At 43.5% G+C, this 19,321-nt stretch overlaps 1 protein-coding gene across 1 annotated transcript in view; it reads right to left on the minus strand.

Moving 5' to 3' along the window:
* The window catches only part of mgst2 (microsomal glutathione S-transferase 2), a 46,413-nt gene extending 34,196 nt beyond the window's left edge, over positions 1-12,217 (minus strand). Inside the window, exon 1 of the mRNA XM_080194344.1 lies at positions 11,568-12,217. Within this exon, the coding sequence (XP_080050470.1) occupies positions 11,568-11,625 (58 nt within the window). The 5' untranslated portion in view covers positions 11,626-12,217. The remainder of the gene's footprint in view (positions 1-11,567) is intronic.
* Positions 12,218-19,321: the final 7,104 nt, after the last annotated feature.

Raw genomic sequence — 19,321 nt, forward strand, 5'->3', positions numbered from 1 at the left:
GGGCCAGATCTCTCCGTCACTGCCAGACACTTCATCAAGCCCATTGACTGGCACGGCTCAGGGTTATATTGAACCTCAGAGTGAGGGGTTCTGGGCTAAGGCTGCTGGGCAGAGGGATAATAATCTTCAGAGGCAGAGACAAGCTTTGTAGGTATTGTAGCCATCAGCAGTGATGGATAGGATGATGCTTTAACAGGGATTCCCACTTAATCATAGGATCCTTGCAGTGCAGAAGGAAGCTGGTTGGCCCATTGAGACTGCTCAGATCTCCGAAAGAGCATTTTTCCCTGGCCACCCTGTCCCTATCCTATCCATGTAACTCCACACATTTTCTATGGCCAATCCACCTAGTCTGCATAGTTTTGGACTGTGGGGGAAACCCAGAGGAAACTCACGCAGACACAAGGCAAATGAGCAAACCCCATACAGGCTGCCACCCAAGGCCAGAATTGAACCCAGGTTCCTGGCGCTGTGAGGCAGCAGTGCTAACAACTTTTCGAACCAAATTTGTTGCTTGTTTGTTGGGATTGGATTAGGTATCAAATTGAATTTCTAACATCTTTGTGTTTTCAGTTCTCTAATATCACCTTGAAATAAGTTTCTGGACATTTGATTGCTCCATTAACCTGGGCATACAACAAAGAACAAACAAAAAGTACAGCACAGGAACAGCCCTTCAGCCCTCCACTTCCATGCCGAACATGATGCCCCAACTAAACAAAAAGAAACCCTTCTGCCCTTACTCAGTCCGCATCCCTCTATTCGCTCCACAGTGCCAGGGACCCGAATTCAATTCCTGGTTTGGATCACCAACTGTGTGGAATCTACAAGTTCCCCCCATGTCCGCATGTGTTTCCTCCGGGTGCTCTGATTTCCTCCCACAGTCCAAAGATGTGCTGGTTAGATGCATTGGCCATGCTAAATTCTCCCTCAGTGTATCCAAATAGGTGCTAGAGTAGGGGATTTTCACAGTAACTTCATTACAGTGTTAAAGTAAGCCTACTTGTGACACTAATAAATAAATAATTTAAAATAATATTCATGGACCCATCCATATGCCTCCTAAATGTGACTAATGTGTTTCTTCCACCACCTCCTTTGGTAGTGTGTTCCAGGCACCCACCACTCTACATGAAAGACTTCCCCTGCACATCTCCCTTAAACTTTCTCCCTCTCACCTTGAACATGTATCCTCTTGTAATTGAAACCTCCATCCTGGGAATAATCCTCTGACAATCCACCCTGTCTATCCCTCTCATAATTTTGTAGACCTCTATCAGGTCTCCCCATCAGCCTCCGTCTTTCTAGTGAACACAACCCTAGTTTATTCAAGCACTCCACATAGTCAACGCCCATGAGACCAGGCACCATCCTGGTGAACCTTCTTTGCACTCTTTCCAAAGCTTTCACGTCCTTCTGGTAGTGTGGTGACCAGAACTGCACGCAATACTCCAAATGCGGACTAACCAAGATTTTCTATAGCTGCAACATGATTTGAGGATCAATGAGCCAGAGCTAGGGATAAACTCCAAATCATTTTATTGCTGTTGGTGTTTTAACGGGAAACGCACAGCCAGGGAAACTCACAACTTAGAATGTTTCACAAAGAAATGAATGCAACCGAGATACATTCTTGCGCCACAAATGAATAAAGCAAGAGCAGCAAAGATGAAAACTTAGGATCTTCCCAGCTTGTATATCCTGGCTAAACATTTTCCTTCCAATATTCTACTCTGATCCATTTTGCTCCATATCATAGGTGCCAGCAGCTCTTTTAACAGTGTTTATTTATTAGTGTCACAAGTAGGCTTACATTAACACTGCAATGAAGTTACTGTGAAAACCGCCTAGTCGCCACACTCCGATGCCTGTTTGGTTACACTGAAGGAGAATTTAGCATGGCTAATGCACCTAACCGGCACGTCTTTCAGACTGTGGGAGGAACCCAGAGGAAACGCACACAGACACGCAGGAAGACATGCAAACTCTGCACAGACAGTGACCCAAGCTGGAAATTGAACCCGGGTCCCTGGCACTGTGAGGCAGCAGTGCTAACCACTGTGCCACCATGCCACCCATCATCCTGTGTGTCTCTGGTTGTACCATAAATTCTGTGAGTCCACATAATGCAAGGCAGCCACAGCTAAGTCTGACCCCATCTTCAGCCAAGAGCCCAATATGTAGCACAGGAATCACTGACTAACAGACAGACGGAAGCAGAAATCCTGGATGATCATTTCTCCCTCTCTTCTGAATTGCTAGGCCATGACTCACTCCCAGTGTTGCCCAAGAGATTGGCTGATCCACTCCAGACAAGCAACTGAGCCTAATGATAAAGCAAAATACTGCGGATACTGGAAGTCTGAAACAGAAAATGCTGGAAAACCTCAGCAGGTCCGACAGCATCTGTGGGGAGAGGAGGAGAGTTCATGCTGAGAGTCCATTATGACTCTTCAGAGACTTCCTGGTCAGTTCTAAATCAGTCTGGGGCCAGGCTTTTTTTATTCATTCGTGGGACATGGACATCACTGGCTGGGGGCCAGCATTTATTGTCTGTCCCTTGATGCCGAAGGCAGTTGAGAGTTAACCACATTGCTGTGGCTCTGGGGTCACATGTTGGCCAGAGCAGGTAAGAACGGCAGATTTCCTTCCCTAATGGACATTAATGAACCAGGTGAGTTTTTCCAGCAATTGACAATGGGGGTTTGATGGTCACCATTAGATTCTTAGCTCCAGATTTTTTTTGTTGGATTTAAATTCCACCATCTGCCATAGTGGGATTTGAATCCAGATCCCCAGAACGTAGCTGAGTTTCTGGATTAATAGTCTAGCGATAACACCACTTGGCCATTGCCTCCCCTAGGTATGAATTTACCTGTTGATCCATCTACAAATATTAAAGACAACTCAGTGAACGTGTGTGTGGTCAATTGCATTGTACCATGCCAGACACAGATACTGGTTTAAAGATTACTCTTCATGTGGTCCACTTAGGGCCTCCAGTGGTGAGAATATAGTATTGCAGCACAGATTCTGCCATAAACACTTGGACATGAAGACCCATGCAACATGCACAGTGATGCATTTTTACACACAGGCTGAGTCTTTTTATCTTGATTCCGTTCACATTTAAAACAGGATATTTGGGACTTCCTGATACAAACTTTTCTTTACATAGTGTTGTCTATGGTTTCACTAAAAGGAAAAAGGTGAAGTTAACATAGAAACATAGAAGGTAGAACAGGAGGAGGCCATTTGGCCCTTCGAGCCTGCTCCACCATTCATCGCAATCAAGGTTGACCATCCAACTAGGTAGCCTAATCCTGCTTTCTCCCCATAATCTTTGATCCCATTTGCCCCAAGTGCTATATCTAGCCATCTCTTGAATACATTCAATGTTTTGGCATCAACTACTTCCTGTGTAGTGAATTCCACAGTCTCTCCACTCTTTGGGTGAAGAAATGTAAGAACATAAGAACATAAGAAATAGGAGCAGGAGTAGGCCGTCTAGCCCTTCGAGTCTGCCCCGCCGTTCAATAAGATCATGGCTGATCTGAAGTGGATCAGTTCCACTTGCCCGCTTTATCCCCATAACCCTTAATTCCCCAGTCTATCAGAAATCTATCTACCCATGACTTAAATATATTTAGTGAGGTAGCCTCCACCACTTCAACGGGCAGAGAATTCCAGAGATTCACCACCCTTTGAGTGAAGAAGTTCCTCCTCAACTCCGATCTAAACTGCCCCCCCCGCCTTATCTTGAGGCTGTGCCCTCGAGTCCTGCTATCCTTTCTAAGCGAGAAGAACCTCTCTACCTCTACCCTATCCATCCCTTTCATTATTTTATACGTCTCTATAAGATTCCCCCTCATCCTTCTAAACTCCAACGAGTACAGACCCAGTCTATTTAGTCTCTCTTCATAGTCCAACCCCCTCATCTCCAGTATCAGCCTAGTGAATCTCCTCTGCACTCCCTCCAAGGCCAAAATATCCTTGCGCAAGTGCAGCGACCAAAACTGCACACAGTACTCCAGCTGCGGCCTCACCAGTACCCTGTACAGTTGCAGCAAGACCTCCCTACTTTTATATTCTATCGCCCTCGCTATAAAGGCCAGCATTCCATTCGCCTTCTTGATCACCTGCTGCACCTGCAGACTGGGTTTTTGCGGCTGGGTTTGCAGACTGGGTTTCTCCTCATCTCTGTCCTAAATGGTCTACCCTGAATCCTCAGGCTGTGACCCCTGTTTGTGGATTCTCCCACTAATCGGGAACATCCTCCGTGCATCTACCCTGTCTAGTCCTATTAGAATTTTATAAATCTCTATTCAATTCTAAAGTTGCACAGTTGGAAACTATACAAAATCCTTTGTTTGATTTTAAACACAGTTTTGATTAAAATTAGATCATATTTTCATCTTCAGACCAGCTCATGCTGCAGAATGTATTTTGCCTTGCATTGTTCTCTATTTGAAGTGCTTCCGTTATCCACAGCTACCCTCAACTGTCAAAGACAAATTATTTATACCTTAGCTCAGATGTCAAGCACCACATGACTCAGTAACATACCTTCACACTTGGCTGCTGGTGTCTTTCTCTCTCTCACTTTACATTTATTTACTGACTCTCCATGTTTTCTGTGAGTTTTTATTGTTACCCAATACTGTTTGTCTGTATTTTCTTTTAAGAGGTATGTTCTAGTTTATTTATTAGTGTCACAAGTAGGCTTACATTCACACCGCAATGAAGTTACTGTGAAAATCCCCCAATCGCCACATTCAGTGTGCACCTGTTCGGTCACACTGAAGTGGAATTTAGCATGGTCAATGCACTCTAACCAGCATGTCTTTTGGGAGGACGCCAGAGTACTCAGAGGAAACCCACACAGACACGAGGAGAACGTGCAGATTCCACGCAGACAGTGACCCAAGACGGGAATCGAACCAGGGTCCCTGGCACTGTGAGACAGCAGTGCTAACCGCTGTGCTAATGTTGTGCACTTGGCAGCAACATACTGAATACAACACCACAGCAGCAAAAATTGTATTGATTACTCAAACTTATGTCAATAGTGGCTTAGTGAGATATTGGGCGTCCCAGCATGCTACAGGGTGATATAAGCTAGTGGAAAAGAGACATGCAGATGAGAAAAGTTCAAGGTTTAAGACATGCGTGTAGCTGATTCCAGTAAGGAGACAAATGGACACCTATCGGTGAGGGATTAAGAAGTGAGGGGTGGGGGTGGTGGGGGGGTGCGGGGGGTACTGGATAACTCTTGGTCATTTTTCAATAACCCAACATTGAAAGGTACCCTTAATAGGCATGGTGTACCCATTACAATTGGGTAGTTAACCATCTGGGCTCTTCCACAAAGAATTGTTCCTTTAATGGGGGAAGGAGGGGATCTTGTATTTTATTGTCTGTAGGCACACTCAAAAAGAGCAGAGGGAAGAGAATGACAAATTAAATAGTAGCATTTTAACATCTTTGCACATTACACATTGAGACAATGATTAGCACAGTGCGGGGGACCCAGGTTCAATTCATCACTGTGTGGAATCTGTACATTCCCCCCGTGTCTGCGTGGTTTTCCTCGGGTGCTCCAGTTTCCTCTCACATTTCAGGTGCATTGACCATGCTAAATTCTCCCTCAGTGTACCTGAACAGGCGCCGGAGTTTGGCGACTAGAGGATTTTCACAACAGCTTCATTTCAGTGTAACCAGAAGCCTACCTGTGACACTAATAAATAAACATTAAAATTTAGCTCTGAAAACACTATCCACGACATTCCAGTATAATGTGGGAAAGATTTTCACATCATAAAATATATTCCACCAAAATACAAGGAGCAGCTACAGAAACGCAATTCCCATAGCTTGTTGCACAGTGAGGATCTGGGTCGTGAGAATCTCTGCTATTTTGAGAGAACTGATTTTTACATAACAGCAGAGGGAAACCCAAGAAGTCAGCATGATAATGTTGCAAGCCAAAACATCGGAGCAAGCGTCAAAAATAAACGGGTATTTTAGCACAAAAAATACTTCATTGTTCATGTTTAATTAACCATGATGAATCGTTGCAGGAATTTTCAAATTTTTGCCAGGAGGAATTGCTAAGTCTATGCTGTGGGGATGTTAGAGCTGGGCAGGTTGGGACTTTTCCCCATTTTTCATTGGCAAGATACAGACAAGTGGTCAATTTGACCTGTGTCCCATTTTAATGTACCCCATCAACAGAAAATATTACCTCTACCTTGTGATAATCCGGCCATTTGTGGGATTTGGGCATCGCTGGCTGGCTAGCATTTATTGCCCATCCGTAGTTGCCCTTGGAGGGCAGTTGAGAGTCAAACAGATTGCTGTGGCTCTGCAGTCACAAGTAGGCCAGACCAGGTAAGGATGGCAGATTTCCTTCTCCAAAGGACATTAGTGAACCAGATGGGTTTTTCTGACAATCGACAATGGTTTCATTGTCATCAGTAGATTCTTAATTCCAGAACATTTTTACTGAATTCAAATTCCACCATCTGCTGTGGCAGGATTTGAACTCAGGTCTCCCAGAACATTAGCTGAGTTTCTTGATTAATAATCTAGTGATAATATCTCCAGGCCATCACCTCCCCGGGGCCTTTCAGTTTGTGTGCAACTGTAAAAAGCATTATGCCCTGAACTTCATATGAATTAGACAACTGCCCACATAAGGTTATGGAATATTGAACCACACAATGAAGATCAGTGGGTCGCTATTACACATAGAGCCACCAATCTCTGAAAATGTGTCAACAGGACTAGACAGGGTAGATGCAGGAAGGATGTTCCTGATGGTTGGAATGTCTAGAACCTGGACTCATAGTCTAAGGATATGGGGTAAACCTTTTAGAACCTGGGTCTCTGGTGCTGTGAGGCAGCAGTACTAACCACTGTGCCACCCTTCCCCACTTCTTCAAGTCTATATCCACACCCCTTTCAGTTACATCAGGGGCAGTTTTGCACACGCATTTGCCGTGAGCACAAATGGGCAACGTGGGCACAAAATCTTGTGAAAAATCAGAAAATGAGATTCTGGCTAGCGAGGTCTCATTTTCCACTTTTCCAAGCCCCTTGCCAGTGAGGTAATGAAGGTCCCACCCTTCATTTCAATAAATTGTAATAAATTTAAGGAGAATTAAAGTGTTTCCCAGCCATATCTTCTCCCCTCGCTGAATATTCATATCTCTCCAATCTTTATAACATCAATTTAAAAATCAGAATCACATGTAAGGCTTACATTAACACTGCAATGAAGTTACTGTGAAAATCCCCTAGTGGCCATACTCCGGCACCTGTTTGGATACACTGAGGGAGAACTTAGTACAGCCAATTCGCCTAATCAGCACATCTTTCAGATTGTGGGAGGAAACTGGAGGAAATCCGGCGGAAACCCATGCAGACACAGGGAGAATGTGCAAACTCCACACAGACAGTGATCCAAACTGGGAATCGAACCCAAATCCCTGGCACTGTGAGGTAGCAGTGCTAACCGCTGTGCCACCATGCTGCCCATAGGAACCCACTGTTGGCACAAAGTATAGCCCCCAGGAGGGAGAGGAACATGCCAGGGAGGTGCCCTGGCACTGCCCCTAGGCATTTCTCTGGCAGTGCCGATCTGGAAGGGGTTGGGGGGATACTGAGGGGTGGGGGGATAGGTCCCCCTTTGGTGTGGGGGGGTGCCCTGGCGCTTGTATGGCAGGTTTATCCCTCGGGGAATTCCTGCAGCATGAGTGTGGGGCGGATGTGGTCGAAGGAGTTTCCCCCTTATCCGTGGTTGGGGGGAGAGGGGGGATTCCCCACGTGTATGGGGGTTGCCCTGGTGTGTGTGCGTGTGTGTGTGTGTGCGTGTGGTGGAGGGGTTGTTGTTGGCCCTTGTTCATGTCGAAGGGGGTGGGTGGATTCCCTATTTCTGTGGTGTGGAGGGGGATTTTCTTGAGGCTCGCTGATAAGGATGGCCTTTTTAAAAGAGCGCTCCAATCTCTGTGAAGCTGGCATCAGCAGATCTATGGGGCACTACCCCACCAGCATGATGGCATCAGAGGTGCCAGAAGACTTTTCTACTCTAAGTGCCAGAATATCTGGCAAGAAAAACCGGCTGTGCAGCTGGTGAACTGCACAATGAGGACCCATTGAAATTGCTCCTCCCACTCTTCCAGACAGCGCATTACAGATCATGACAAACAAGCACATGTCTCGTCCAGTTCTCTATCCATTTATCTCAAGTCTATATCCTTTGGTTACTGGCCCGCCCCCAAGAATCGAGACAATTTCTCTCTATCTAATCTATCAAAAACCTCTCATAATTTTGAACACCTCTGTCAAATTTCTTGATAACTTTCCCTGGAACACAGCTTGTCTCATGTTACAATCGCCATAGAGACCAACAATTTTTTATAGAGAAATTCAATATTCTAGGTCTTAACTGGAAAACAGATACATGACAAGATTTCACATTTTAAAACTTCAACTTTTACAAATGCAAATGCTATTAACTAAACACATTCTTTTTGTCGGCAACATATACTTTAAACTACCAAACTGTCTTTGCCCCTTTCCCCTTTTAAATGACCACCAAAAACCCCCATTTTGTTACAATACCCAGTCTCTTAAGCAAACAAACAGCATGATTCGCATTGCCATTTGATTTTGATTGGATTTATTAGTGTCAGATGTATTAGTATACAGTGAAAATTATTGTTTCTTGCACACTGTACAGGCAAAGCATACTGTACATAGAGAAGGAAAGAAGGTGCAGAATGTAGTGTTGCAGTCATAGCTAGGGTGTAGAGAAAGATCAGTTTAATGTGAGGTAGGCCCATTCAAAAGTCTGGTGGCAGTAAGGAAGAAGCTGTTCTTCAGTTGTTGGTACTTAACCTCAGACTTTTGTATCTTTTTCCCGATGGAGGAAGGCATGGGATCTTTGCTTTCCAAGCCAGCGGGTAGTGTACACAGAGTCAATGGATGGCAGGCAGGTTTACATGATGCACTGGGCTTCGTTCACAACCCTTTGTAGTTTCTTGTGGTCTTGGTCAGAGCATGAGCCATAACATGCTGTGGCCAAGAGTTTTACTTCTGTTCTTTACTTTTCCCAATACTATCATGTGCAGCGGGAGTTTTTCTGGGGATTCACCTTCCAGTTTTGGATAGACGAACACACCAGCCTTGTTTTAACTCCTGACTAACATGGTTTGCAGACTGAAAGCATGCTCCCAGCTGCACTCTGCATGGTGAATGATAAATCAGCAACTTCCTCTACCTCAGTTGTAGGCCTGGCTGGCTATTACTTTGGCTCTTCACCTCCTGGTTGGCTGCAGATCACACAAGCACAAACTACAACTGTCCCTCTGTCTGTGATATACTGCGTTTATAGGCAAGTTATGTATAATTTCAACATGGCTTCCTCTGTCTTCTTATCCATAGAAATGGATACATCAGCCTTGTATCCAAGTAGAAATGCGAATCAGCTACCTTTGATCCCAACATCATTGAATCTCTACAGTGCAGAAGGAGGCCTTCGGCCCATTGAGTTTGCACCAACTTGCCGCGTAACCCCATGTATTTACCCTGCTAACCTGTAACTTGGGACATTAGGGTGGCATGGTAGCACTGCTGCCTCACAACACCAGGAAGCCGGGTTCAATTCTTGGATTGGGTCACTGTCTATGCAGATTCTCCCTGTGTCTGCGTAGGTCTGCTAAATTCTCTCTCAGTGTACCCAAACAGGTGTCGGAGCGTGATGACTAGGGGATTTTCACAGTAACTTCATTGCAGTGTTAATGTGAGCCTATTTGTGGCACTAGTAAATAAACTCAAACGTTAAGGGGCAATTTAACTGGGTCGACCTAACCCGCACATCTTTGGACCAAGTGAGGGAATTGGCGCACCTGGAGAAAACCCACACAGACATGGGGAGAATGTGCAAACTCCACACAGACAGTCACCCAAGGCTGGAATTGAACGCAGGTCTCGGGCACTATGCTAACCACTGTGCCAATTTACATCACAGCAAATTGATACTTGTAATACCTTTCTGGGGCCCTGGGAGACTTGAGTCTCCTCATTATGGACTTAGAAACAGCTATCATGCTCTCCAAGTGTAAATACATGGCACCTTCCCCTCAATTTAACAATCTGAGTTTAACAATTAAACCATCCAGTTTTACTGTCAGAGAGACCCCAGCACATGTCCCAAACTCTGACATTCTTAGAAACCAAAAGACACAACCTTAACTCAAATTAATCTTATAAACTTCGCAATCATAACACTTGTCTTCCACATAATTGAATTCCTTCACCCTGAAAACATTCCAGACAAACGTAAAACTAAACTGCCCCACAATCATGTTCTACAAGATATCACGATTAAGCAAGGACTGAGAGATGACACACATGTTAATAAGTGTTATCTTTTAATCATGGAAAGATATAACGCAGGAGAATCATCCCTGCAGTACAGAAGGAAGCCATTCGGCCCACCGACTCTCCGTCAGAGCATCTTATCCAGATCCACCCCAGTTTTATCCCCACTGGGATTTACCCCACTAATCCATCTAACCTACACATCTTGGGACACTAAGGAGCAATTTAGCATGGCCAATCCACCTAACCCGCACATCTTTGGACTGTGGGAGGAAACAATACTTTTCACATGCATCTGTGGGAGTATCTGGAGGAAACCCAAGGTGACATGGGGAGAATGTGTAAACTCCACACAGTCAAAGAACAAAGAACAAGAACAAAGAACATTACAGCACAGAAACAGGCCCTTCAGCCCTCCACGCCTGCTCCACTCATGCGCCCAATTTTTAAAATACATAGCAATACATAGTCGGAATTGAACAAAGCCAGAATTGAACAAAATCCCTCCAGCTGAGGTAAAATGGTAACTAACCACTTTGCCAGTGGTGGGGAGAGGGCCATTCAGCCCATCATGTATGTACTAGCCCTTTGAAAATGCTCTCCCCACAGCCTTGCTACTTCATGCCCCTTCAATTATTTGCCCAATTCCTTTTTGAAATGTGTAATACTGAAACTGCTTCCATTGCTCTATCAGATAACATTTTGCCCATCACCAACAAGTGGCTGTATTATTAAAAAAGTCTGCATGTCATATTTGGTTCATTTGCCTTAAATGTGTGTTCTCTGACCTCCCTACCAGTGCAAATGTGTCAAATATGGTTTTGCATGGCATTCTTCCACTAATAAAGCCCACTGTGTCTTTTAACAGCCAGGCCCACACCACATTCAAAGATTTGTGTATGTAAAGCTGTAGGTTCCTTTAAAGTTGTTCCATTCAGAACAGGAGTATATTGCCTCAGTGGGAATCATGTCAATTGATGTTCTACAGGGCCGGGGAATCCTATTGTAAGAAAACATGCAATAAAAATGTGTGAAGCACCCCGCCCCAGCTCAATGATATGGTCAGAGCTAGCACAGGAGGAAGTCCAAAGTATAACGCAGGACTGTGCATTGCAACAGCAGCCAGCCAAACGGGGAGGACACTTGTTACAAATGGACAAACAAGGGAACAGTTCTCTTACCCTGCTGAACGGCAGATATCAATGAGACAGCAGCTAACAAGACACTATCTTCCACCATGACTCTCAGGCAAACTGGAAACAGTGACAACAACAGGATCACCTGTGGGGATATCACAGTTACAGCTCCGCCCCAACGAGGAGGTGGGACAGCTTAGTGCTGGATAAGCAAGGTGAATTGTGAAATTCAGGAGATACAGACACTCAGCCTCATTCAGTCGCTGGTGTGGGGAGAGAGCTTTCTCATGGTGAGATTATTCACAAACAGCAATTTAATTTCACCCCCTTTGAAGCTGGTTCAACAGTCCAACATAAGTAAATAACTTTCCTACAGAGAAGCTCTTCGCTAATTGCCCATTTCTAATACAAACATCCCCCTCCCCAATGTTTTAACAATACTTTTATTTTCAGAATGAGACCATATTCTTCTCCCCAAGATTTCTCTTCTTGGGGAAAATTGCCACCAGCTTCACACTTTGAAAGGGGTAAGCAGGTAAGGGATCAGTGCTTTCACTATTTCTGCTTTACTCTGCTCTGATAAAACTATTTGTTTTTAGAAAGTTCACTGGGGACATTTAAAACGTAGATCTCTTTCACCCTGTAACCAATTCTAATTGGAGACAATTTACAGCAACTTTTACATTGATGTGCACATTAATACTTTATTTTTCTTTTAAAAAACTCGGCATATTTATTGACTGACAAATCTTAAAAAGCTGGTAAAAGAAGCCTGATTTTTGCAAAAATACATATATGGTATTCCACAGCAACATCTAGTGACTTAGCGATGAATTGCACCACATAAAGTCAGTTTTAAAAATTAAAAATATATTTATCAAATCTTAAACAGCTTCTTGTATGCTGAACGTGACACGGGATGTAGGCCATAGCGGGAAGTTTAGATTATGAATCAGTTACCTGTCCGCCCTTAACATTTGTCTAATGCATTTTGTTTATTTTCTCCTCTGCTATAGTATATAGGTGGAACTAACTTTTTTTTTCATTTGTCTTAGAAGTAGGCTTACATTAACACAGTAATGAGGTCACTGGGAAAATCTCCTAGCTGTCATATTCCGGCACCTGTTCCGATACACTGAGGGACAATTTTAGCATGGCCAGTGCACCTAACCAGCATGTCTTTCTGATTGTGGGAGGAAATCGGGCATCCGGAGGAAACCCACCCAAACACGAAGAGAAAATGTAGACTCCGCACAGACAGTGACCCAAGTCAGGAATCGAACCCGGTATGTCTGTCCGTCTGCCATTTTTATAACTTGACCATTAATGCTGTAAAAACCAAGTGAAAGATGTGTTCTAAAACCTCTTATCATTAAACAAACATGCCACTTTATCCCAAATAACATATCATACGTATGTTTTAATACACATGTATCTAAGGGGAGGCAATGGCCTAGTCACTAATCACTATACTATTAATCCAGAAACTCAGCCAATGTTCTGGGGGCCCTGGGTTCAAATCCTGCCATAGTAGTTGGTGGAATTTGAATTCAATAAAAAATATCTGGATTAAGAATCTACTGATGACCATGAAGCCATTGTCAAAAAAAACCATCTGGTTCACTAATGTCCTTTAGGAAAGGAAATCTATCATCCTTATCTGGTCTACATGTGACACTAGAGCCACAGCAATGTGGTTGACTCTCAAATGCCCTTTGGGTAACTAGGGATGGGCAATAAATACTGGCCAGCCAGCGACCCCATGTCCGACAAATGAATTTTAAAAAATCATCTGTGGGCAAAGGGTCAGGGGAAAAACTAGGCTTAAAATTACACATTTACATTATTTATAAGGCTAACAAATGACTCATGCTGTATTTGTGGTTTTGTGCTAATATTTGGAAAGTGACTTATTAAAAACCAGGCAACATTTTTTTTCCTCAGTTTGTGCCATTTTTGATTAAAACTATTGTATAAAATTGTTTGGTTAAAACTCAAAGTAAGATTTAACAATCTTAATGTAAAGCAATTGATGATTGCTGCTGGATTAGAATATCATTCAATTAGTAGAAATCAGGCAGATTTGAACTAGCCTTAGATGGTGGTAATGGTTGTCTGGTGAATCCAGGTTAGTGGGCCCCTTCTGTTCTGCAAAACCGCACAGACGGAACAGACGGAAATCAGTGAAGCAGGAAGATCCAGGAGGAGGTTGGCTAAACTTGCAGTCGGGGCTGTCTTGCTCTAGGGAGAGTTGCAGCGGCTGAAAAGGGGCCAATCATATCGTGGACTGAAGAGAGCCAATCAGAAAGTGCGTTCATGGTAGGGTGGGAAGCAGAGGCCTACTTAAACTCAGTGTTCATTAAACTCAAGGCTGTTGCTGCAGCCGAACAAAGAAGGGGGGGAGATCACTGTTTAAGACCAATGAACTGAGGGAAGGGGCATTGTATAGGACCCCATCAGGCTGTATGACTCACGTTGAATGTCAAGTAGCCTTAGTCCCAGATGACCAGAGGCCCTCAAGGGGGAGAGCTGACTGGTAGTGATTTAACCTGAGGATCACCACATATCAGGCAAGGGGCAAGGTTGAGAAGGTGGGGCCTTCATGAATAACCTCAGCCGGCATGGAAATGGAACCCGTGCTGTTGGTGTCACGCTGCATCACTAACCAGCTATCCAGCCAACTGAACTAAACTGACCCCATGAATATTACATGGATCACAGTTGTATGTTGACAATTTAAGTATCTTTATGCCACCTGTAATGACAATTTTGAAGTCTGTAATGTTTCATAGAATCATGGATTAAAATCATAGAATCCCTACAGTGCAGAAGGAGGCCATTCGGCCCATCACGCCTGCACTGACAACAATCCCTCTCAGACCCTATCCCTGTAACGGTTAGTGAGATTTTGCAGGCCCAGGCAAGTCATGGGGATTACAGATAGTGTGACACTCCCACGATTTGCCTGGGCTTGCAACACCTCACTAACTGTCCTGGCTGGAGACAATACCTGTGCTTAACCCTCTCTCCACTCACATTGTCTGTACCATTAAGACTTGATTACTTGTAAAGACTCGCATTCCAACCATTATCTTGTAAATTGAGATTAAGTCTGTATATGCCCTGTTTGTGAACACAAGTCCTCACTCACCTGATGAATGAGCATCACTCTGAAAGCTTGTAGAAAGAAAGAAACAATACAGTACAGAAAGAGGCCATTCGGCCCATCGAGTCTGCACCAACCACAATCCCACCCAGGCTCTATCCCCTATATATTTTACCCACTAATCCCTCTAACCTACACATCTCAGGACACGAAAGGGCAATTTCTTAGTATGGCCAATCAACCTAACCTGCACATCTTTGGACTGTGGGAGGAAAGAGCACCAGGAGGAAACTCACGCAGACATGAGGAGAATGTGCAAACTCCACACAGACAGTGACCCAAGCCAGGAATCGAACCCAGGTCCCTGGAGCTGTGAAGCAGCAGTGCTAACCACTGTGCTACTGCGCTGCCAAACTTGTGCTGCCAAATAAACCTGCTGGACTTTAATCTGGTGTTGCGAGACATCTTACTGTGCTGTGAGGCAGCAGTACTAACCACTGTGCCACTGTGCTATACCTATTTCTTTGGCTATATTGAATGAACCTACCATGCATTAAGTTGACCTTCTCTACACCCTAGCTATAACTGTAGCACCACAGCTGCACTCTCTCGTTTCCTTTTTATGAACGGTATGCTTTGTCTGTATAGCATACAAGAAACAGTACTTTTCACTGTATCCCAATACATGTGATAATAATAAATCAAATCATATTGAAGCATCTCAGATGCTGCATCATGTATGTAGAATCCTGAATATTATTGCACTTTGTATGAAGGCCATTTTGAAAAGTTTACAATGTTCTTTCAGATATTATGAATAAAGTACATTTTTATAAAAGAAAACAGAGAAATGGACAAGGATGGATTGGCTGCTCGATCCTGTTGTTCCTCGGGGAAAGCAGGCACCTAAGGCATGGGGTGAGTAGTTACTGGTGTAAATATTAATGAACTGTCTGAAATCAAATAAAGTGCAGTTGTTTGGGCAACATCTCCAGTTTAGGATTATTAATATCCGGAGTAAACCTCCAAACCCCAATGGCAAGAAAAGTCTAACGTTATTATATTAGCATTATTGTACTTAATGTTATTTTCTAACACGCCGCTTTTCTGTAATTATTCCCCTTATTGCTGATGTAGTTAAGACAATAGTGAGCCACGTGTACAAGTGTTTTTCCTTTCTTTCTAAGCAATTAAGGATGACACGGTGCTGACTTTTATGAAATATGTATATTGGAAACTTGTCAATTTTTTAAAAATTCATTAGTATCACAAGTAGGCTTACATTAACACAGCAATAAAGTTACTGTGAAAATCCCTGAGCCTGTTTGGATACACTGAGAGAAAATTTAGTATGACCAATGATCAAACCAGCACGCCTTTCAGACTGTGGGAGGAGAACCTGGAGGAACCCACGCAGACATGGGGAGAACACGCAGACTCCACACAGACAGTGACCCAAGATGGGAATCAAACCCGGGTCCCTGGTGCTGTGAGCAGCAGTGCTAACCACAATGCCACCGTGCCATTGGTTGCAAATGTTTATTAATAAGGATAAGGGCCAACATGAAAATTTCTAATGCACAGGAAAAATATAATGGGGAGAGGGGGGAATATCCACTTTTTCCTATCTACACTTAAAAAGTTGTGCACCTCTTTATGCTGGTGTCCATACTTACCAGTCAAATGCTTCCGCTACCCCCAGTCTTCTCATATGCCAACTGGTGAATCTATTCTGGGATTGATGCTATAAATGGGAATTGGTGATGAGTCATACACAGCAGTCCAATCAGATCTCAGATGATAGGATAATTATGGATGAAACAAGCTGGTCAGGTGAAAATCCCACCATCGTAGTTTCCAATGTTTAAAATATCCCAGACATCTTTTATGTCTTTACACCATCCAGAAGCTTCTTCCACATGCTCACCACTTTTCGAATGATAAAGGTTTTCATGACCATCTGTCTTAAAAATGATCTTCCTTTCGTACTGTGTCCCAGCAGTTTAATTTCACAGCAATACTCCAAGTTCATTCATTTTCTCTCTCAAATTTTGTGTATACCTCCATAAGATCATCACTCAGATACTTCCTTGGCTGGGTGAAGTGCCTAAGTCTCTCCAGTATTTTCTTATAACATGCACGCTGGAGATTATTCTCTGCACTGTCTCTAGAGCCTCAATCCCTCTCTTGTAGTTTCAGGACCTGAATTAAGCTCCGTATCTTGACTTTGATCTGACTAGAGCACCATAAGTTCTGATTACTTCCTGTTCTATATATTCATCTACTGTTTTGTTTATATAATTCTCACTGACTCCCACTGGCTATTGGTCAAGCGACATCTTGATTTTAAAATTCTCATCCTTTATTTTCCAACTCCCTCCATGACATCGGTTCTTCCTATCTTTGTAATCTCCTCTAGCCCCACGATGAGATCTCTCCACTCCTCTAATTCTGACCTCTTATGTGTACGGATTCTTTGATTTGATCTGTTATTGTCATGTGTTAGCATACAGTGAAAAGTATTGTTTCTTGCAGCCTATCCTGACAAAGCATACTGTACAATAGAGAAGGAAATGAGGGAGTGCAGAATGTAGTGTTACAGTCATAGCTAGGGTGTAGAGAAAGATCATCTTAATGCAAGGTAGGTCCATTCAAAAGTCTGATGGCAGCAGAAAAGGAAATGTTCTTGAGTGTGTTGGTATGTGACCTCAGACTTTTGTATCTTTTTCCCGACAGAAGGTGAAAGAGAGAATGTTTAGGGTACATGGGGTCCTTAATTATGCTGGCTGCTTTACCAGATGTGTAGAGTCAATGAATGGGAGGCTGGTTTGTGTGATGAATTGGGCTACATTCACAACCTTTTGTAGTTTCTTGCAGTCTTGGGCAGAGCAGGAGCCATACCAAGACTCGATACAATCAGAAAGAATACTTTCTATGGTGCATCTGTAAATGTTGGTGAGAGTCATAGCTGACATGCCAAATTTCCTTAGTCTACTGAGAAAGTAGAGGCATTGGTGGGCTTTCTTAGCTAAAGTGTCAGCATGGAGGGACCAGGACAGGTTGTTGGTCGAAGCTCTCAACCCTTTTCTACTGGTAACTGTGCCTTGTAGGCCTTAAGCCTTTGTTCTATAATTCTTTTCCTCTCTACCTGTCTTTCCTCTTAAGACACTCTTTAAAACCTACCTCTGAGAGCATTTTATCAATTGATTGAGAGCATTTTAACAATTGATCTACATGGCTAGGTGTCATATTTTGTTTCATAACGTCTTGTGGTATCTTATTCTGTTAAATGTGCTATATCAATGGAAGTTGCTATAGTCAAACATTCTATTAACATTGCTGCTGTGTTTTGCTTGGATACACAGCATTCAGCTTGCTCAGATTTTTTGATATTTTTAAATGCATCTGCAGCTATTTCAGCATTAATCATGTCAAATTACTTTTCCTTCCACTATATTACACTTTATACTTCTCGGCACAATGATACTTGATGTGGAGGGACTGTTTTATGAGGAAAGGTTAAGCAGTTGCAACTCTACTCATTGGAATGTAGAGGAATGAGGAGTGATCTCATTGAAACATTTAGGATTCTTCAGGGACTTGATAGGTTAAATGCTGAGAGGCTGTCTCCCCTCCTTGGTAGAGTCTAGAAACAGAGGGCATAATCTCAGAATAAAGGGGAGCCAATTTAAAGCTGAGATGAGGAGGAATTTCTTCTCTGAGGTTGTGAGTCTCTGGAATTCCTTGTCTCAGGGAACTGTGGGGGCAGAATCCTTGGGTGGGATTTTCCGGCCACGCTTGCCCCAAGATGATAAAATTCCACCTGAAGTCAACAGGCCTTTACGTGGTCTGACCTCCACCCGCTACGATACCCATGGCAGGCAGGAAGAGAAGTTTCCGCTTCTTGACTATACTTAAGGCTGAGATAGATGGATTTTTGATCAGTAAGGGAATCGAGGATTACAGGGAAGGAGCAGGAAAATGAACATGAGGAATGTTGGATCAGCTTTGATCCTATTGAATAGCAGAGCAGGTTCAAGGGGCTAAATGGCCTACTCCTGTTCCTATTTCCTATGGTCTTGTTAACTTAAGTCTGCACTATTTGTTTTTTTTTTGTCCAACATAGTCTGTACTTTCTAAACTGCCGTTTGCCATTCCATGGCCCTTGGATCCTCAACAAACATCATCAGTCAGCAAGCAGTTTCTGAATATAACATGCTGCAGGAAAAATTCCTGGTCAGGCCTCATCACACATAGTGTTGAAGTGGCTAAAGGATGAAGCTGAAAGAGAGCTAACATCAAGTCTACTAAAACTTCTAAACACTTCCAAATAATGGAGAGGATTGATCAACAAAGTTGGCAGGATGTTGAATCAACTACCCAGCTATGTTAAAGAAAAGAACTTGGTGCTTTCAAGCCTGGAAAGGAAGTGTCCAAGAAGTGATCTTGTAGAGGTGTACAAAGATTACTGTCAGTTTAGCTCAGTTGGCTGGACAGCTGGTTAGTGATGCAGAGGAATGCCAATGGCGTGGGTTCAGATCCCCTACTGGCTGAGAATCACTAAGGCCCTGACTTCTCAACCCCACCCCTCTCCTGAGGTGCGATGACCCTCAGATTAAATCGCCACCAGTCACAGCCTATGGTCATCTAGGACCATGATGTGGATGTGCCGGCGTTGGACTGGGGTAAACAC

Source organism: Carcharhinus amblyrhynchos, chromosome 1, assembly GCF_965287045.1.
Source record: "Carcharhinus amblyrhynchos chromosome 1, sCarAmb.v2.hapA, whole genome shotgun sequence".
Lineage (NCBI taxonomy): Eukaryota > Metazoa > Chordata > Chondrichthyes > Carcharhiniformes > Carcharhinidae > Carcharhinus > Carcharhinus amblyrhynchos.